This window comes from Thunnus thynnus, chromosome 2 (assembly GCF_963924715.1).
Source record: "Thunnus thynnus chromosome 2, fThuThy2.1, whole genome shotgun sequence".
Lineage (NCBI taxonomy): Eukaryota > Metazoa > Chordata > Actinopteri > Scombriformes > Scombridae > Thunnus > Thunnus thynnus.
In genome coordinates, this window is record NC_089518.1 from 22,995,231 (window position 1) to 23,017,628 (window position 22,398).

A 22,398-nucleotide genomic window follows, 5' to 3' on the forward strand; every position below is an offset into this window, starting at 1 on the left:
AGAAAAGCCCTTTCACCGAGCCCATGTAAACACTGCCCGCATCCCCCTTCCACTTAAGACACACTCATTTGACAACACTGTTCCTTTCCTTCACTGCACCCCCCCCCTTCTTTCCTCCCTTCTCTTCTAAGTAGTAGTTCATCTTCCTGGTGTTTGACAGTGCCGTCTGTGCATCGGGAGAAACATGGAAGGTGAAAGGGTTTTTTTTTTCTCTTGTTCTCTCTCTCCCTCTCTGAAGTTTTTGCCTTTCTCTCCACTTCCATGTGCTTTCAGTGCCTGTTCTTATCTCCAAATTCTTCTTTCTGTCAATGTTGAGATGAGCCTAGCCATCCCACATGTACAGGAATGTCTTAATGAACCCCACTTTGTGAGCTATAGGGTGGATGCTGGGAAGCTGGAGTTGCCTGTCTCACTGTTTTGGCTAAAGTTAAGCCCTGTTTCAACCAAAAGTTCTCTGTACTTTGGAATTCAAATGTAATTTGTCTTTGAGTCCTGTAAGCTGTCTCTGTCTTCTCATCTCAATTGCCATGTTTTATCCTGGTAATTGAACATATAGATATAGATATTCTGATTTAAGAAGCAGGATTACTGCTCATAAACCACAGTGCACTGTTGATCAAACTATATCTTCTAATATTTGAAGAGGAAAGATCAGGCTGGATCACTTACACTTCAAGTTAAACCAATTTGGATTCAGGGATTGTGCTTATTGACACTTGTGTTAAAGCAAGATAATGATTCTTTGGCTTCTCAGTCTCTAGCTTAAAGGCACACAATCTAAGCCACGGACCTGTGGTCTGCTGTGTACATTGGTGCCTTGAGGGCAGGATGAAGTTATGCATCATTACTCCTCCACCTCCTCTTCCTTCCAGCTTTCAAAAAGAAGTACACTCTGGTCTTGCTCTCTTTCTTTTTCTCTTTAACATTTTACATCACTTTGTTTCTTTCCTCTCCCACATTTTAACACCTCTTTATTCATCCACTCTCCTAAATGTCTCAGATAAATTCTATATGTGGGTGCTACTTCAAAGCGCAAGTAGCTACAATATCTAAGGACTGGGGAAACTAGTTTTCATGTGAGGAGCAATATGGCAATTGCCAATGGAATTACATTTTTTTTAATTGGGTCTTGGAAAACACAAGGATGATTAACATGCCTAGAAAACACTAGAAAAAAAGCTTTAAAACCTGAATAGAGACAGACCACAAAGTAGCCAATCACAAAAGAGGAAAGTGGTGCCATGTGGCATAGACCCAAAAAAATCCTTTAAGATGGATTTTTCTTTAGCACAATAGAAATAGCGAGTGTAAGAGACAATTGGGGGCAAAAATGTAAAAAAAAAAAAAGTTTTTCTTTGACAACTACCTATTTTCAAATCTTGTAAGAGTTGCATTCAGCTCTTCTGTCCTCCAGCACAACAACATCATCAACAGCTCTTTAAACATTCCTTCATTATGTCACACTGATGAATGATGCGGTAATGAGCCAGTGCCAGTCTTTAGTTATGCAGCTGTCATCTGCCAGCTTTATGCTAAAACCAGCGGGGGGTGTGTGTGTGTGTATGTGCATGTGTGTGTGCATGTGTGTGTGTGTGCGCGCCCTCTTTTATGGGGATGAGTGACAGGTACACAAGGATTCCGGAACTCTGAGTTCATTCCAGAAGGCCCTCAGCGTCCCCTCGGTGGAATACAAGGAAATGATGAAACGGTCCTTTAAGGAGGTGTGAGAGAGCAAAGCAAAGAATAGAGAGAAAGGAGACCAGCTGGTCTCTCGATCAAAAGCTCCTTTGCTCCTTCTCATGGCCATCTGTGGGCTCCTTCTCATCACAAAACAGCCCACATCAACTCACATGTACAGCGGGCATACGGCCGGATCAGTGGGCTGTAGCTATGTACTGTATGTACCTCTAATGCTGGAGGTTCAAATGTGGCTCATAAACTACTTAAACTACATCCTGACCACTTGAAACTGATTTTCCATAAAGATACAGTAAAGGTAAAGTCACAGACAGTAGAGCAATGTAATGAAGAGATTTTACTACACTACGTCTACCGTTGAAAGCATACTTTAAGTCAATGAGAGGAACTGCATTACAGCAACAATCAAAAAGAAATTCCCCTCCATTTTGAAAATTCCAGAAAACTATTTTTATTTAGATTTATACTATCTATCACTACTGCAATATGAAATCACATATGCTGTAATGGTGGATTATATCCATACCACCAGCCTCTAATAAGACACTTAAAATCTAAATCCAAATCAGGTACATTGAGGCATTTTATTAAATTGTAACTACAAGAATGGCTGGCTGACAAAAATATTTACTCAGAGTATAAAAAATGTATAGTTAAACAGAGTTCATGCACTTCAGAATTTATGCAAGGAAGATAACGTTCTCCTAAATGTCTTTTCAAATAACTCCTGTGGAAGACTAATGAAGCTGCAAAAAGCAATGGAGATCTCCTACAGATCCCTCAAAGCAGCTGCTCTTTTATTCCATCAGACAGATGTGTGTGCCACAAAGGAATGCTTTACCATATGCAAGAGCATATACAGAGTTACAACACATATACAGTGTCTGACATAATATCAATTTATCAGAGTAATCAGAGAAAACATGCTCTATTGCTACACATGATATTCAGGAAAAGAACATCTTTAGACTAAGTGAAATATAATCTTTACAAACATTTAGTAGGAACGAAGAAGAGAAATACTCTGAATACCCTCTGGATTCATTAAATTTGTTCTAAAATAGCACGAAACTGGAATAATGACAGTCTCTGATCTCCACACACAGACACACAACATCTGTGTGAACTGCAGTGACTGTGGCAGTTACTGATATAACATGAACCGTTGGTGAACTTTTGCCAATTAGTTCCATTGGTGGTTTCTGTAACTCTCTCGCTGTCTGAATGTCAAGTGTTTGTTCCTCTTATGTGTGTGTGTGTGTGTGTGTGTGTGTGTGTGTGTGTGTGCATGAACATGTTTGTTCTATAACAATTCCTGAACCTAACCACAAATCAGACATTGCATACAGCCTTCAATGTGTGGTTTGTAATGTTAACTCATATTCCCCTGAAACACCTTAAACTGAGTGTGTTCAGATCTATTGACGCAGATATGAAATCCAAACCTCTTCAGTTTGAGGTGTCTACTGCTTGATTAAAGATTATACTTTGTGCCTGCAGTCTGTCAGATGTTGACAAGAATTCCCTTGTGTGGTATTAACCCTCAAAAAAATATTTCAAATACATACTGGATTTAAATGTATAAACAAAACTATAATTAATTAACAAAGCCTCCATAAGCCCCCCGACCAAAACATATCGCCATAGCCCTGAACTCCCTCATTAGAAGGGCTAAAAGTTATATCATTACACACTTATATACTGTATGATCTGTTTTTGTCACATAATACAACATAGACTACAATGCACACTCAGTAATTACCCAGTAATAAGCGGCACTGAATTTCAATACACACAGCCACAGTTCATTCAAACTTGGCAGCTATTTTTATCATATTGGATATGCTATTCCCGTGATATCATCATGTGACACATTGTTCCATCATGGTGGCATGCAAAAATCATGCTGATAAACAATAGCCACACACTCGCCAAGTCAATAGTTGGCCATGGCAAATATAACAACCCAAGTTTAGAATTAAAGGAATGTGACTCTCGCACCCACACCGTGCATATAATAGAGCAATTAAAAACACACACAGACACACGCTCACAAGCTAAAAGGTGGTTTGGGAAATGGAGAATGACATCAGCATAGTAGGGATGCTGCTCTTTTGGGAGATGCAATCCTTCGCTGCTAAAAACAGTGGGTTTTATGGTATGTAAATTCATAAGTCACGTTGTGTGTGTTCATATGTGTCTACGTGCAGACACAAAAGGCAAGCAGAGAAGACAAAGATGAGAGAAGTTAAACTACTTAAAGCAACTTAAAGACATGCATTCAATCACATTACCAAGCAGTTTTCAGTCATGCATTACATCATTGTAGTGAGATACAGGAATCTTTTCAAAATCACACAATCTCTCCACCTCTTGTCTTTCTTTCCTTTCTACACTCCACAGTAAGGTTCAATCTGAAACAATGCACACACACAATGTTGCACATTTTTATGATGACAAAGCATCCTTAAACCTGATTGTTGTTTTATAATTAGGGCTATAAACTGATCGAATTTCATCTCTGTACTCAAATAAACATTGTGCAGCTGCTCATCTCTTGGTAAACACAATACCCAGGCAGACAAACACACGCTAGCTGAGGAATTGCCCAACTTCTAACACCCGTCTACTGCATGATTTCTTAAAATAAACACTCACACAAACTTTAACTACACAGCAGACTACAGACAACATCAAAAAAGGATGAGAAAGTGTTAGATGTGTAGAGAAAAGTTTGAGTGAAAGATGGAGGTGTGCAAAAGTAGCACTGTAGAGAAGGAGGATAATAAGTAAAGGAATAAGGATAAATAAAGGAATAAGTTTATCATCCAAAAGTTAAAGGTTAACAAAAGTCACAAACCTCAGTATGGATTCACAAATTGATTGAAATTAGACACTAAAAAGGATAATGTGAGTCTGGCGTTTGTAATAACCTTGATGACTCGATGTGTGATTTGCAGCTAGGTCCAAATATCCACTTTGTTCAACTGGTATGCACACAAATAGCTTGATTATAGTGAATGCTCAGATTAAGTTAAGAGTTTGTTTAAGTTGTTTACAGCAACCCAGGTCAAGCTGTTTCGATACTCAGTAATTTCTGGAATGATGAGTGGTAGCACACATGCTGATAGGGAACAGAAAGTGCATAATGTAGGAGATTTTGTTTTCTGTTTTTGACCTTCATGAATTACGGAGCACCTTGACACAAGCTCTTTTATTTGTGATTTTATTTGTAACAGGAAAGATGTGACCATATTGTTTTTATAACCATCACTTCTCACTATCTAGAAGAGAAAAAAAAGGCTTGATAAGTGGAGAAAAATCTACAAGACCAAATATCAAGTTCAGTTGCTTGTGACTTTGAACTTAGATATCCTATGATCTATATAAGAATTTTTAAAGGCATATTGCCAAACCCCTGTTTTCCATACTGATTTGCATCATGTTCACTCCTGGACTGTGGTGGCAAATAACCCATTAAAATCACTAAAACGCTTATATGATTGGTCTGGTATGAGGTGTTTAGCTCCTCCGATTCTCAGTAGGTGTTTTTTGAGCAAATAACTATAATTCTGTAAAGCGCAGACTAATTTTAAAGACACGTTACATCTTCCAGTCAATCTAATCTAAAAAAACTAATGGTCATTATAAGCAGATCTGGTATCTCATAATTTGCATGCAACACAGTTCCACACCCAGTGATTTCAACTCACTTCATCTACAGCCTCCTTCAGCACTGGCATTTAAATTCATGTAAATGTAAAATGTTTGTTTGCTCAATATGGGTTCGTTTTCATTTAAATGTTGTGTATCCCAGGCTCTGCCACAGGGCTCATGAGCTTAGAGTCAAGTCTTGTGTCAAGCTTGTGCAGATTTGTTTTGGAGTGTCACAGCAACAGAGACACCACATCGCCAAACACAAATGTGTGTTGTTGTTGCTATAAATGGTTTAAATCTTGACAAGACTATCCAGGCTGGATTCATATCACCGAAATGCAGTTTCACTCAGTTCTGACATTAAACATGCGTATCAAACAGCAGTATAACCAAAGGCTCCACTGAACACACACACACACACACACACACACACACACACACACACACACACAAACAAACATCCACACATTACACACTGTGTAATAAGATACCAGAAACAATCATTTCTCTTTCAGGACACATCTAGCCTTTGACAGGGTCAATCAAAACATCTATTTATCAGCAAGCGAAACCACACATACACAAAACATTTACACTATAACACACAAACACAATCATTTTCATGAAGAAGTAAAAGCCACTGACAATAATTGTTAGGGCTGAATGATAAATGAACAAAATTTGAATTTTGAGACGTCCGACACTGAGAGTAAAACAAGGCAAATCTGTGTGTAAGTGCGTGTCTTGCTGTGTGCCTGTGGAGTGTGGGTGTGTTTAGTGTATGCGTAGGTTAAGTGCGTTTTTGTGAGGCTGATGGTGTTAATATTACAGCTGCCATGTGTTTATTTCCCAGTGTTCTGGTCTGTGGCGTCTCAGTCATCTCCACAGGCTTAAACAGTCATTTTCCAACCATTCACTGCCTGTATGTGTGTGTATGTGTATACGTTATGTGTGTGCTGTGGGAAGGTATTAATGTATTTCCTATTAATGTGGAAAATGTGTAAAGTGAGGACATTAGTTTGTATTCGTGTGACATGCGTGACACGCACACATGCCAGCGATCTGTACGTGTAATCAATGTGCGAGTCCCTGCTTTCCTGTGTGTGTGTGTGTGTGTGTGTGTGTTTGTGTAAGTGTGTTTACAGTTGCATGCGTCCCACTGTCTCCTCCATGTGATTAGCTTCCCATTAACTAAGTCACATATCACCCATCACTGGCTCCAGGCCTCCTCTGTACTATCTCACTGGACAAACATGCTGTCAGCCAGGCCCGGCGTTCACACACATATACACACGCACACACATTCAACATCCACTCCCATCTGGACACCCATTAGGTACCTATCATAGCGTATGATGATTGTCTCTATTGCAAAGCCATTTGGTTAAAAGTGGGCATCCTGACATCCATGAATGACCTTAAATTACAGCCTGTAATACATTCTTTTTTCACTGCCACATTTAAAATAGCAGATTCTTTCTTTCTTTCTTTTATTTCTATATAATAAAGCACGGGCAATGGGGTCACGAGGTGATTTATTTTAGGTCAACACAAAACATGGCAGCAACCTTTAATAAGCAAGTCCAATCCTGGCCTGAAAATGTTTAAGATATCTGTTTCTTCTATCACTAAATCTAGAAGGATGAGTTAAGGGTAAAACATTTTTCCCAAAGGAAAAGGGAGGAAAAGATGTGTTCAAAGCTTGACTGAGTAACCTTTTTCAAAAAAAAAAAAAAAAATGAAATGCACTCGCTGTGTGTTGAAATACACAAACTAATGTACACTTTTCAGTCCTCCTATTCCTGACATGGATCCCTCCTCCCTCCCCTCATCCTTCATTCCACATCTGCTCCTCTCTCCTCTTTTTCAAACCCAACAATTCCACTATATTGGATATCTCTGTCCGTCTTGACTCTATATATACCAAGTCACACAGCAAAAATAAGGAGCCTTAACTCTCTCCCAGCGCTGCTCAGACTTCACTATCCAAAAAATTGTTCCAGGGGCAGAGAGGAGGTGGAGAGGGGAGGGGAGGGGAGGGGAAGGGGGTTATTATGAGGGGAGTGCGAGTGCATGGAAAACCCTAAGCCCTTATAGTCCCAGTGCAGTGTGGCTGTGACAGACAGCTTTGCACTGCTCCGCTTCACCTGTTATCTGTCCATCACTGTATTGTGTTGTACTGTACTGTGCTGAAAGCTTGCAGCTCACACAATCAGAGTATCAAGACTCTGCTTCACAACAATAACCACCACAACTTAACTGTTGAAAATCACATTTTTAGTATGACTGCTGGACTTTAATCATCTAAAATGCTACATTTCTCAACAGCCAGTGTACAATAACTATAAAGTAGCACAATAAAACTGTGCAACTGCAAACTTTAGCCTCAGCAAAACAGCATATGACTAAGTGACCCTGATATATTCAGCCTAGTTTCTGTCCTAATTATTCAGATAAAAGTTTGCAATGTTTTGCTGACACTTATTAAGCAAAACAGGCAGACTGTGGCCTGAAACATTGGCCTCTGTACCCACATACACGCATAATAAAAAAACCTACAAACATGTTTCTTAGACTTTATCAAATCAATTTCCTTTGTCTTAAAATGATGCACACATTTCAAATGCAAATACACAAACACAGTGTTTTCTTTGTATTAAAATCTCCCCCTCTCTCCCTCGCTCTCCATCACACACACACACACACACACACACACATAACTTCCCCTGCTCCAGCTGTGTCTTAAGAAGTCAGGGCCAGACCGGTAATCTGACTGGGATAGAAGTTACTGGATCTGTATCCATTACAGGATGTAATACCCCTAAGTCACTTCCCCTTACCTTTCACCTTTTAGAGGTCATTTCAAGGGGACATTTTTTCTCAAACACTCAACATATGAGCCAAGTGTCAAGTGTGGCATATCAGGGACTCATATTCTTGTCATTGCTTTGTCACTGAACCCGTATATCCTCAACTGCTGCCACCATATTAGCCTTTTGGGTCTGCCTTGTTAACCCTCGGCTGTTCAGAGACTCCCTGGGTAGACCGTGGTTTGTGGCTCCAGCTGTGTTGAAGAATTGATTTCAGATGTGACTGGCAATGAAAATAAAGAAGGCTAAATCCAAGGTTGGGGTTTTCTTCAGGACACCAACAATTTGTTTTCAATGACCGGCAGCAACACCTTACCTCTCTGTTTCAGCTTTACAGCCAGCAGATCAGTAGTCCTAATGAGGTATCAATTTCCAGCAAGGGGACTCAACACATCCTGTCAGGGAGCTTTGAGACTGAGAAGCAGAAAGCACTAACTGCAGTATGGTACAGTGAGTCAGTTCTCATGCCTTCTGTTTCTTATTCAAAAGTCTCTGTCAGCTTTTCATGAGTGTAATACTTTTTTCAATGACTTCCTGAAAACAAAGTCTCCTTGAATCCTGAATCCTGTACGTTTTCTGCATTTCTTGCCGTTTCATCACTTTGCATCCCTGAATGGACTCAGCTTAATGCTTTTAATCTCAGATGAGATGCATCCATTTCAGCATGGGCGACAATAAATGCATCTTGTCTATCACCTGCAAAGCATATTGATTTTCTTATTAGCTAGCATCAGACACCAGGTATAGACTGACATTCAAAGTTAACAGAGAACATTTGGTCTCTCTCACACCCTGTGAACACAGTTTTGAGTAAAGCTGTTCTTGTGTGAAGAAAACACCAACTCAGTAAAACCTGAAATCATCCAGCAGGTGTTCAGTGACACACACACACAGAGAGAGAGAGAGAGAGAGAGAGACAGAGAGAGAGAGGGAGAGAGAGAGCGCACAGATTTTGCCAACAACTTTATGAAAACTAAAAACAGATCACTGAGAAATGCGAGATGAAGAGTGGTACAGCACATTCTCAGTACTTGGAGAACACAGTGTCAAACAACAACATGTGTGAAGCAATTATTTTGGCTAGATCCCAGGTAGGTGTTTTATACTGTTAAAACAAAACCTAAAATTCTGCAGAGAGCAAAAGAGTCTCATTAGCGGGCAGTGACAAAAGCAAAGCAACTGGCAGAGCTTTGACTGTGAAAACTGATACAGCGGTGCTTATTTCCACCAAGGACAATGAAATGTAAGCTATCACGCTCACTCCTCACTTCCCAGAACTCACATTGAAGGCTGCAGCTTGGCGTAGGTGGAAGGTCACAGAAGATCTGTGTGTGTGTCTGTGTGTGGGAATGCAAACACTTATACACACTTTATAAGTGTGCATAAGTGTGTGCATTCCCTACTCTCTCATTTCTCCTTGAAGAGTAATGGACACATTGTGCTTTATTTGATTGCTGCAGAGACAATGGCCTAGACATGCTTCAGGGTAAACTGTGACCTTCATGCAGACACAACACAGTAGCTGTCTACCGCCAGTTTAAAACCTTTATTGACTTCAGTTCACCTGTGGCTATAGGACCAGGAAACACTAGCTAACCAAGTCTAGACTACCACTCAGTCTATCAAGCATCCTTATGCTGTTTCAGAGAGCGAATGAGTAAGAAGTAAGAAGAAAGACGGAGAGAATACAGTGAGTGAGGTAGAGACAGTCTGAATAAAAATCTCCCCCTCTACCTGCTCCATCTTTTTTTCTTCATGCAGTTTTTCAAAAAACAAATATTTGCCTGTTGAGTCACAGCTGAATCTATTACCAGGACAATCAATCATCTGTATGTCAACCTATGAATGAGCCTGTTACTGGTCCCATGAATCATCAATGTGTCAAACCAATGAGTGAGGCTGTTGGTATTAGGCCGCAGGCAAAACGCTATTTAAATACAGTTTCAACAATTTGGAACAGCTCAGGCACACCTGATTCAACTTTAACGAACAAAAAACATTTCGGCTGGGAAACAAAATGACACAGTCAAATCTGTTTGTTTTTCAAATTTACAATTTGGGCATTTTGCTGAAGCCAAGGCTGATGAGTTAACCGGGTAACTACAAAGAAAATTGAAAGAAAAAAATAATGACACACTATTTTATTTTTTGAATTTACAATCTGGGAGTTTAGGTGATGCTCAGGGAAGTTCAAATATATTTCAATATTCTTACAGTTAAGAATAATCTACCATTTTTATTATTATTATTATCTTTACCTATACAAACCTAGCCGTAAAAAATAGCAGGTCTGGCAAGAATTTGCAGAAATAAGGGTGAAAGCTGAAAAAATTGTGTCTTCAGATTAAAAAAAAATGTTTTCAGTGAGTATTCTGTTCAGATCTAGCAGGCAGGGAATTTGTTTTACTGACCTATAGGTGGCGCACTGATGTTACAGCAGCATTACCACTGCATCTTCGACATCCTGACACCTGACACCAAATCAAAAACACTGCACCTTACAGAGATTTTATCTACATCCCACATGCACCACTCAAGTGATGCAGCAATAAAATGAGTAATAGCAATTTTATCCATAAACATGAATGGGGAAAAATAAAAAACCCCTCTAAAAAAGGTCTGTAAAGATTCTTACAGGTCATGATATATCCAGAGGAGCTAATCCAAGGACAACTGGACTTGCTTTAGTCCCAGAAATGTAGAGACCTTTTGGATGAGAGGCGAAGGGTCTTCAAGAATCTAAAGCAAGTCCAGTTGCCCTTGGATTATGCTTCTGGATTTTTCTGAAATGATATGAACTCAGTATTAAACAAAAGACATAGTGTGTATGACTTAACACAAACAAGAAAAAAAACTTGGTAGAAGTCCAACTTTATGTCAGATTTCACATATGTCTTCTTCTTTGGCAGCTGTTCCGCAGCTTCTTGGACAGAGCAGTGTGTGTTACCATAAATCTAAAACATTCAGACGATTTTTATGTTTGTGTCCATATGTATGTTTATGTGTACAGTGCAAATGACCCAGATGTTCACAGCATTCAAATAGACTGTTATTTCTTCCCAGGCTTGGTTTAAATGATAAAACAGCATCTGCAAGCAAGGAGAGTAAACCAGAAGTAGGGGGTGCTCAGCATGGACTCCATAGGAAAGCCAACTCAACCTCTGACAATGACAGGAAAGATGGACGAGAAAGAGGGGATGACATGCAACCAAAGGTCGCAGGACGACCTCAGCACATAACACACAGTATGAGGTATGAGCCTCTGCTGGCTTAACTTCAGGGCTCCCAGCTGAAACCATCTCCAATGACTTTAAATAGACCAACAATAAAAGGAGAAAAGAAAAATATGCACAAACACCATCACTCATAAGAAACACTGTCCAAGCCAGTATTTTGGGCAACTTAACAACAGACACATAACCATGTAAATTCCTTCAGTACTGACTCTTCTGAATCAGTGATTGTGCTGCTGTGCCATATAAGCAGGAAAAACAGAACAGAGTGTTGAACCTTAATGACACACATCACAGTACTAAACATAACAGACTATTAAATCTGACACGTTCTCCCTCTAACACCTCGCCAATCACACTCACAGATACCAAACATGGTCACAGACAAAGCGGCTGATGCGGCTAACGATAACAATGTCAGTCCATGACAATATATCTCTCTGCCTGTCTGAAGAAGTCATCAAGCACACTGTGATTAAATATATGTAACTTAATTTCAGAGCAACTTTGTGTGAAAGTGTGAAACAGACAAAGTGATCAGAAAATCAATAAAATACTAACTTAAATAATTACTCAAACAAATGTCTTGACTTGTGTTTGTATAGTTTTTTTTAGAGATTATTGATAGTACATATTGATATGAAACATAATTTAATTGCCCTGTAATTATGTTTTTGAAATGACTTGATGTCTCAAATTCACTGTTAGCAGGCCAAAAAAAAAAAAGACAAAACACAGAGCTGTACCCACCAAAACCCTATAAATGGAAAATAAAAAGAAAAAAGTTCTGAGCTAGGACTTTTTTTTTGTATAAAATCCTACACTTGCTGCTGTGATGCAGACATGTAACATCAAACATGAACGATTCTGTAATGTAAAGCAACCACTTGTAGGATCATGACTACAACAGTTACATTTAGAAGCTGATTCCTAAAACTCAGTCATCACGAGTTGCTTACAGACTACAGACACCGCATAGCAGAGATGAGATTTAAGCTGCAACTTTTAAAAGTAACACACACACACACACACACATACACACACAGCCACAAAGTGCACAAGTAGTGAGAAGTTCAAGAAGTGAAAACACAGAGAAGGCAAAAAAAAACCCCACTACGCTCACATCTAAGAACTCACAACAAGCAAACTTTTAAGGTGCAAAAGAGAAACTTGATGAGTTGCAGCACAGCAACTTCGGAGCAAAGCTAAGTAAAAACAGCAACAAGGTTGAGGGAAGCGAGTAGAAGCGAGTGGAGAAAGTTTGTAGTAACTCACCGTACGCTTGTGATTGCAGAGAGAACAGTCCAAGCAACAGCAGAGGACTCCGGCTCCAGAAACAGAGAGAGAGACAGCGCTTCAGCCTTTCTCCCTGCACTGGCATGGTAGAGTCTGCCGCTCCGCTCCTCTCTTCTCCTCTCTTCAGTACACTCCACACGACAGGATCCGCCACTCACACACTGCCTCTCGCTCTGAGTGTGTGTGTGTGTGTATGTGCCAGAGAGAGAGGGAAAGAGAGAGAGAGACAGAGAGAGAGAGAGAGAGAGAGAGGGGGCAGGACCGGGCAAGCTCCTGTATGTGTGTGTGTGTGTCCACCGCAACGTGAGAAAGCCCACACCACACAAGACACACCAGTAGTGGCAGCAGCAGTTGCAGTTGATTGTCCTCCAACCTGGTCTGACAGTAGCAGCCCAGCTGATAGAGAGAGAGAGAGAGAGGGAGAGGGAGAGGGAGAGAGAGGGAGAGAGAGAGAGAGGGGCAAAAAGGGGGAGTTTACTTCACTTGCCTAGTAGGGAGGGCTGACCCGCTCACACACACAGGGAGGGAGGACATGGGTGGAAAGAAAACGGGGGCAGGGAGGGAGCAGACAGGAGCAAGATGGGGTTTAGTAAAAAGTAGGAGGAGGGTGAGGAGGATATTGAAAACAAGCAGTGGGATCTGTGGGATTCGGCGCCTTTTACAGCTTACTGAGATAACTGTTTCCACTTTTCATTTTGTGCATGAATTCTTTGAAGAAGGTGAAAGTGGAATGAAAAAAGTAAAGCTGTGCATAGGCTACGCAGACAGGGTTTGAGCAGTGGTACCAGTGAGCAACTGCTGAATTGGAGATAACTAGGCAGAACTAGGAGAACCATTATACGCACATTCAACCAGTATGTTAAGCAAATGTACTAGCGGGTCTAATCCAGAGTCACAGCTAACAGTGTGAACACTTAATAAAGCTTCCTGGTGCGCGTCCTCACCACTGGGACAAGTGGCAAATTAATTAAGAACAAGAGTCTCCTTCAACTGCGCTAAAACAGAGTGGATTTCAATTGTTTGTTTTGATATGCGAGAGGGCTAAATTTGCTGTGTACTTAGCATGCCCTTGAGATTTTGAGTTCAGTTTTAGTCTGAGGCCTTGACAAAAACAGGCCTTTTTAAATGTCAAACTGTACCAAAGTTTACGAGACTGGACTGTCCAGTCTTTGTCGGTATTATCACTCAACAGTATCTTTCTGTTTTGAGACTAGAGATAATGGTATTTCGAGGAAAATACAACAAAATAATTTGAAAATGAAAACCCTGGTTTCCAGAAAACCTACTCAAAACACCTCCCCATACAGCGGTGTGTTGTTCACAAATCAGGTAGCTGGGAAAGACACTTTAAAGGAGCGGTTAGAGATTACATCACCCCTGCCTGGAGCTTTTATACTAATAAATAAATGGGTTGAGACACTCTAATAGACCATTTCCTTTTCAGAGCTATCCTCTTGCCTTTACACATTTACTATAGACAAAATTCAGTGTGTGTGTGTGTGCGTTTGTGTGTGTGTGTGTGTTGAGAACACTATGCTTTTAGCAAAAAGGATTACAGACCTGATGCAACACAAAATGGACAGCTATTTTTCCCAACACAAAACGCTGATTGCTAAGCTGATGTTAAATTGAAAGGGGCAAACTGTTTTTGTTTTCATGTTAATCTGTCTGGTTTGTAGCCGCCGCTGTTCTTTGCACTTCTTTTCTTTCTCACACTCGTTCACGTTGTTCATTAGTGACAAACAATGGGCAGCCTGGCTCCCCTCTCTCCTCGATGAGAGGAAAAATCACTTCATAAATAAACAGTCCTGCCCTATTCATCCTCTGTCTCCCCTCATCTTGTCCTCTCTGAAGCCCTTTTCCCACATGAACTTTAACATACAGTGACCAATGTTCCTGTCAATTCTACATCATGTGAAAACAAAACCTATGGGGTCAATTTTCTGGTACTTTATCAGCTCAGGACCTCGTGATATTTTTCTCAAAATCGACAACATGTAAAGGTCTATGTAGGTTTATGTATGACATTTTACTTAGCTGCCAAGGCAACATTATTTGGCATGCCAAAGTTGGTTGCCAACATTTGTTGGCATGAAAGTTAATTAATGACTATCAAGCACTGTATACTTTTCGGGGGTATTTTGATGATGCTTAACCTGTTTACAACAGTAATTTCACTGTAAAATAAGATTTGAAATCCATAATTAATGCACTTTCTCTTAACTTCAGATCTCTCAGTGGTTATTTTCCAAATTGCAAATTTTCTCTAGCTGTGCTGCCCCTGTGCTGAACAGCAAAGCACCAAATGTAGTCGAAAAGTTGCAAGAAGATAGACTCAGCAGCAAAATTAAATCTGTTTGGGAGACCTTCAGTGCATCTGTATGAATGATAAAAAAGAATAAAATGACGAGAAAAAAATAATTAAGATTTGGTTTCTCCACCCTCTAACTTTTTTTTTCTCTGCCTTCCTAGATCACACTCAGCTATCTCCTTTATTCCTGTATCTCTTAAATTTTTTGTAACTCCCAAACTAACCGCCTTCCCCCTCCACCCTTGTCTTTCTCTCCTCCGCTCCTTTTCCCACTCCCCTCCTCCAGTGAACCAGAATGTCATTTCAAGCATGTCTAACCACGGGAAGCCTTTTAAAAACGGTGACAGCATTTGCCCTCAATCCCCACTAGCTGTGAAGCTGTGTGTGTGTGTGTGTGTATGTGTGTGTGTGTGTGTGTGTGTGTGTGTGTGTAATGAATGTCTGTTGTAATTTGCTGGAGAACAGGGTATCATATGCAGATTGAGGAGGAATGACCCCTTTAAAAACAGTTACTTTAAGGTATTGTAGGCCGATGTCACACACACACACACATATATTCTTCCATAGTGTCACCCTCATGCTGGGCCTATGATGAATGGCTCAGACTGTCACAAGCAAAGGATGAGCAGTAAAACTGAAAGAGACAGAAGAGCAAAGAAAAGACTGCTGACAAGAAAAACAATAGGAAAGATCAGAGAGGAATGATGGTTGTCTGTGGTGGATTGAGGGAAAGATTTTTGAAGAATTGAAATAATAAATGGAGGATGGTGACCTTTAGGGGAGAAGGGAATTCTTTTAAAGTGGAATGAAAAGGCAGCTAGGAGAAGGAAGACAGGATGATGGACAATGAGGATCAGAAAAGGAAGTCAGAGACCAAATTCCCAGTTTAAGTGAATAATAAAGTCACTCCGACATTTGAATCTAAAAAAGACAGCACTGTTTTTTTTTTCTCCCTCACTGCCTCTGTTTTTCATATGCTAATGGTATTCAAGCTCACTTTACACATTCAGATGTCTCAGCCAGTGCTGGGAGTCAATATGCTCTATTCAGCATTCATTCTCTCATCATTTTTGACAGGCTGTCATAACACAGCAACTTCACATGTCACCAGGTTTCAGTGTCAACACTTTAAAGCAAGTGCAGTTTGCTTCAAGAAGAATTTGTCAATAGAGTAGAAATGCAAAAATATATTTAGATTCTGATCTCTGATATTAGGAGACAAATACAAGGAGACAAGGATTCCTCCAGTGAAATCATGTTTCTTCAAATTAGGAGATTTTAATTTTTCTTTTTTAATAAAGGGAAGGATTAAGTGCTCCTTTATGGGGTGAGAAAATGTTCATACATATTAAGCAAAATAAACTATATAAAACCCAATAGGATTATCTGAAAATGCAAAAGCTGAAAAGTTGACATTTTGGAGACACACGGAGACAGAAAAACATGACACTAAAGACAATTTTTCCTGCTGTCACATAAAACTGCTGTTCTTCCAAAAATCTATTCTAGGTGCGACAAATAACAAGCACACGCTTGTACCATTGTGTTTTGGGGAAATCGCACAGCAGCTCTTTGCGGTTAACATTCCCTAAAACATAATGGACTTGGCATACCTGTGGCTTCACATACAGACATATTTGTTATTCAAATACATCGCCTTCGCTTAGCTTAGGGATTTCCATCTGTGCCAAACAGGATTTAAAGACCACCTTACCTTTTCCTGGTTCACTTTTAGAAGCATTTATCCCTTTATTTGATGTGTGAACTGCCTAACAGACAGGGGATTAAGTCCATTTTAGAGAAACACCTCTGTGGCACAGCACATCTGCTAATCCCCACCCATTCACTTCAGCATGTCTTTAAACTAACAAGCAGTTTAACATAATCTGCTTTAAGCCTGTCCATTCACTCCTATTCACTGGTGCATTTACATAGCAATCCTTTCTGCCTGAATGGTCCGTGGAGAGAGAGAGACACAGAGAATGAGTGGAGATGGGAGTGGGGTTGTAGATGTGGGTGCGTGTAAATGGAAAGTGAAAAAAAAAAAAATAGTAACAGGAATAGTTCCTCTTCCTATTACAGTGCATTTGTACTCAGCCTCAGGGAGACACATGCAGAGGGAAAGTAAGAAACTATTGTTTTGATCCAGAAGTAAGCTTCAAATAAGCCCAAAAACCTAAAATACCTTTTGTTCAAACAGAGTACAAAAATTTGTTTTGAGCAGCAAAAAACAGACAGGTTTGTTGATGGAGGCAAGGAGGAAGTGCATGAAAAAGGAGAGTAGAGGAGGAAAAGAGCATGATGATGAAGGATGGAGTAAAAAGGGCTGCGTATGAACAGTGTCACACCTATTCACATGACTGAGTCTACTGCTGTCACACAGGCACCCACCAAATCTCAACCGAGGGAGTTGGTGAGAGAAACGAGGAAATGAGGGATAACACAGGGCGAAAGAGAGGCATGATGATGAAGCGGTGACAGAGAAGAAGTCTGTCAGGTCCACCTCTGACCTCAACACTGATTAGTTCTCGATTGACCTTTCACCTTTAGAGAAAAACCCCTCCGCACCACTGCTAGAGAATGTCTTTCTCTCAGACAGGAAGGATGAAAGTCAAAAGTGAAAACAGGAGTCAAGCATTAGAACATAAAAGTCATGAAGGAAAGAAAAATTGTTAAAATGAGGAAACACTCAATATCTGCGCTCTCTTCTTTTTGTTTGTAAAAACACTGATTCTGGCTCAACTTGTTGAACCGCCATCTGTATTAATAGCCAAATTTACAAGACCATGTGATGTCAAGCATATTTGTTTTAGAGCTGCAACGATTAGTCAGTTAATCCATTGGTCAAATGACATAAAAAATAAGTCAGCAGCTATTTTGATAATCGTTTCAGTCATTTTTCAAACAAAAAAGCCAAAAATTGTCCGCTTCCACCCTCTAAAATTAGAAGATGTGCTGCTTTTATGTGTCAATTACAACAATAATCTGTATATCTTTGGTTTTGGACTGTTGGTCAAAAAAAGCAGAACATTTTAATACATCTCCTTGAGCTGTGAGAAATTATAATGCACATTTTTCACTGTTTTCGAACAACTCATCGACTACGAAATTAATCAAAAAAAATAATCAGCAGATTAATCGATAATGAAAATAATCTGCAATCATTAGTTGCAGCCCTGATTTGCTTGGTGAATATTTGTCTGGTGAGAAAAAAAATGCTCATATTTTGAAACCTTAATGTCAGTAAGCAGAGGATGTTTTTTTAAAAAGGCGGTGGTGGTACAATTTCACTCAAAAATAACAGTGTGTCATTCTCTGAGTAGGATAGCATACATACACCTCTGCAACTGTGACAAAACGATCAAATGAAAATTAAAACTCACATCAAACTGATGGAGGTGTGCAGTTTGTACAGCATCAAAACATAAAAACATCCAATTTCAAATTCAAAAGCCTACAGCCAAAATACAAACATATCAATATGGCTTTCAAGATCTCCTAAAATCTAATAACCTAAACTCACCTAAAAACAACAAATACAGATTTTCCTTCCTTCTTTTCTTCTATCTTTGTTCCTTCTTTCTCTATTGCTAAGAAACACACATATATGCAAACATATACAATCACATATACACACACACACACCACCATAAAGAAAGGTTACAAACACATCTTCTTCAAGGCATGTGTTACAGCAAAAACTCACTTTGCCAATGAAACATGAGCGATCATTTAAAGTTATTCTAAATAGTATCACACAAACACACACGCACGCACGCACACACACACGCACACACACACACATAGGTAAGTGTCAAGCCATTTAAACTTAATGAAAGCCTAATGACAGACTGGGAATGGCTTTTACAGCTTGTTATTGTCATTGTGAAACCACTCACTGTATCACTTTACAACCACCATAAACTCACCGACAGGGATAGGTGTGGTTAGGGCGAGGTACAACAAAACTGAGAACGAGTATCAGAAACCCACCTCTGTAATCATGATATCATAAATATTTCAGTTACTCTTAATTGCTTTACAGTAGATCTGAAATGAATGAGTACGTTTTACCTCAAGCTATCTGGCAAATGAAATGTTTTCTATAGGATTTCAATGGGATTGATATCCTGTTACTTTGCTCTGAGGCGCATAGAGGATAAAATAGAACCACAAATTAAAGGCTCAGATTTACTTTGAGTACTTGTAGTGTCATAAACAAACTCTGAGTTAGAGTATAACAAAGCAGTCAGTTTAACAGATTTGGGGCTGCATGTTAGGAAATGCTTTGTGTATTTTATAAAAGATAAAGTGACCACATGCACATTCCACAAGAGTAGAAGAAGCCAAACCAGTTCATTCCTCTGTGAAGAACAGGGGTTCAGGTTGTTAAAAAGGGGACTGACTGACCAAAAGGGTGGAATGTAAAACATGTCCTGTGCAAGTAACAGAATAGTACGCAGAAGACAGAAGAGTTGTGATGCAACCATTTCCTGAGTGGGAGCTGAGAGAGAGAGAGAAAGAGAGAGAGAGAGAGATGTCCCACCTGCTCTGTGGGATCTTTGCCTGCCTACTTTTCTGATTCATAAATCTGCAACAGCTTACCGAATAACTGAGGATCACGATTTGTAGCCACCCACCGTAATTCCTTGTCCCCCCACAATGATGGCCCCCACCTGTTTGTCCATCTGTCACATATACATAATGAACTGACTGGAGTTTGCTGTAACTTTGAGGAATGGTGTTTATCTGGGTGTGTGTCATGCGCAATATCTCAAACACTGCTCATTGAATTCCTTTAAGGGAAGTGTGCATCTCAATGCTTCATTCTGGCATTTTAGAAACTGCAATAAGGAGCTATTGTGGACCCTAAAGCATTTATTTACATGTTACTAACCAAAGGAGGCTACATACTGTATATTTACTACAGTCTTTGTAGGCAACATTACAAATTTATTACTACATTTTACCTCTGAATGTGGTGTAAAAGTGTAAAAAAACATGCTAATGTCAATTTAAAGTCAACAAAGAAATTTTCAGGGGTGGAAAAAGGGATCAAATACTGTATGGATTTCTGTCAAACAATGGGAAACAGAAAAAGAGGGGCTTAAGATTTCTGAACTGAATGACATCAAAAAGTTCAGCAGGAGTTCAATGAGTTGTGGAGGAGGCACATGCCTGTCATGAGGCGAAATAATTGCAAGATTCCTGTGTTGTTTTTGTCGAGCTGTCGCAGCAACAGTTTGGGGTAACAGCCTCTTAGAGATAGCCAACGAGAAGCTTCATGTCACCTACTGTACAGAATGAAGGGATAACTGTGTTTAGATGTGTACCAAGTTGTTTGTGTTTATTTCACACGTCCTATATATTTCTAACACATGCTGTGATGCCATAGGACACAGGTTTACAAGCATGGGGTTCTGGTAATTTTAATGAATCATTTTAAACTAACCCAGTTTGGCTCAGAATAGATGGGGAGGACCATCTTAAGTGGGAGTTTATGCTAATAAAAGAGCTACATGTGTTTCCATGGCCAATGACAACTGCTTCTATAGCCAAGAATAGCGTAGCCCAATAAAACCTTTCTGCCTTTATTGCTAGTCCTGTTCGCTGTTGCTTTCTCCATCTCTCTCCTTTTCTCTGTCTCACACACCTGCCAAGCACAATTCCTCTTTCAGTAGATTTATAATTCTTGTGCATGCCTTCCGAGTGTTGTGTGTCTTAGAGATTTAGTGCTATCATCACATGAAATTTTTACAGCTTTGAAAACAAAACACCTCAGTTCTGCATGAAAAAGAAATGAATTCTATGATAAACTACCTGACTGTGCAGAGTTTGACAGATCTGAAGCAACAGCAAATTATCTGAAAACATATGAAGACTGATTATCAGAGAGATAACTAATTGAATTGAATTGAATGCAATAATTTAATTATCTATAGACAGATAGGAGGACAGAGAATTAGAGAAGAAACACAAAAGAGGAGAAAAAAAAGGAGATACAAGGAAAAGAGAAGAGGCCCTGTTATGGTGGCTGTTTAGGGCCAAACAGAGCTTGGTGACACCAGGGGCAGGGAGCTGACCTACAAACCGCCTGTAACCCCCCACACCTGCATCAACACATGTACACATGGACACATAGACACGTACACCAGCCCAGACACACAAGCACACACTCGCACACTAACTTATTCACACATAATTGCCCACGACACCAGCTCCTACAGACCTGCCAAAAGGCCTCCATTTGACCAACTGATAATACCATCTGTTAGGCAAAACACTACTGCTTTGTAATTCTCCTTTCTCATAGACTTTACCAAACAACCAGATACATACTGCCAGAGAGTGAAAGGAGCGTTTTACTGAAGACTTCAAAGGAGAGCTATGTGAGAGAGGTTAGAGGTGAGGGCCAGAGTGGAGGGAGAGAAGAAGTATGTGATTTGATTAAAACAGGCACATCAGAGCACAAAAGGGAAGAGAAAAGAAGAAAAAGCAAGAGAAAAAGACAACGAGACAAATGTTCTTAGTTAGTTTTTGATGTAAGAATACTTTATTAGAAATGACTGCTAAAACCGAAATCTAGTTATACCTTAAATTTCAAACTAGTGTTCAATTGTCTATTGTGGTTTACTTTTTATTAAGTTTGATTCATCCACCAGATTCTTTATTGAATTTAGTGGGCTAAAATGAGCATGACAAATTCAAATTCATTGAATTTAAATACAATTTCTGCTGGCACTGATCTCTTAGCAAAAATTCTTGCCCCTAAGGAAGCTGGCCTGTGACCACCGCCGAACACTTCAATGATTTGAGAATAAATGTATATTGATAACACAGGAAGACATGGTGTCCTACAGTGTAGTTAGGTACGTCTCTGCTGACCTCTTGCAGAATGTACAGCTTAAGTTTCTGATGTTAACAAAGCTGGACAGGAAGGAGGGACAACAGGGAGGGAGGACAGAGTTGGGCAGGAGTTGAGTCAGATGGGGGAGGTGGTGGGAGCAAAGCGGGGTGTCGGAAGGGTGGTGGTGGGGCATGAGGGTCTACTAGGGGTGAGTGGCGCAGTGGGATAAGAGCGTGGGGAGTTCATGCCCCCGCCAGGCCCTTTTCGCACTGCATAAACAAAGAGATTACAGTGAGAAGGGGCTCTGCGCTGCTAACAAGCAGGGGCACCACACACACACACATACACACACGCACAGGCACACACACACACACATTGTCACATGCATATAGGAATCCCACACGCACACACAAACAAGCATATAAAGATATAAATGCACACACAAACAACCCAACGTGCTTGCGCAAACACAACATGAGCACAATA

At 40.0% G+C, this 22,398-nt stretch overlaps 1 protein-coding gene across 5 annotated transcripts in view; it reads right to left on the bottom strand.

The window, feature by feature from the left end:
* bmpr1ba (bone morphogenetic protein receptor, type IBa) overlaps positions 1 to 22,398 on the bottom strand; it is a 71,941-nt gene that overhangs the window by 12,392 nt on the left and 37,151 nt on the right. For 3 of the 5 annotated variants that reach the window (XM_067611424.1, XM_067611407.1, XM_067611416.1), the window contains exon 3: positions 12,734 to 13,150. The exons of the other annotated variants lie outside the window; for them this stretch is intronic. In XM_067611424.1, coding sequence (XP_067467525.1) covers positions 12,734 to 12,839 — 106 coding nt within the window. In that variant the 5' untranslated portion in view covers positions 12,840 to 13,150. The remainder of the gene's footprint in view (positions 1 to 12,733; positions 13,151 to 22,398) is intronic. 5 annotated transcript variants of the gene reach the window in all.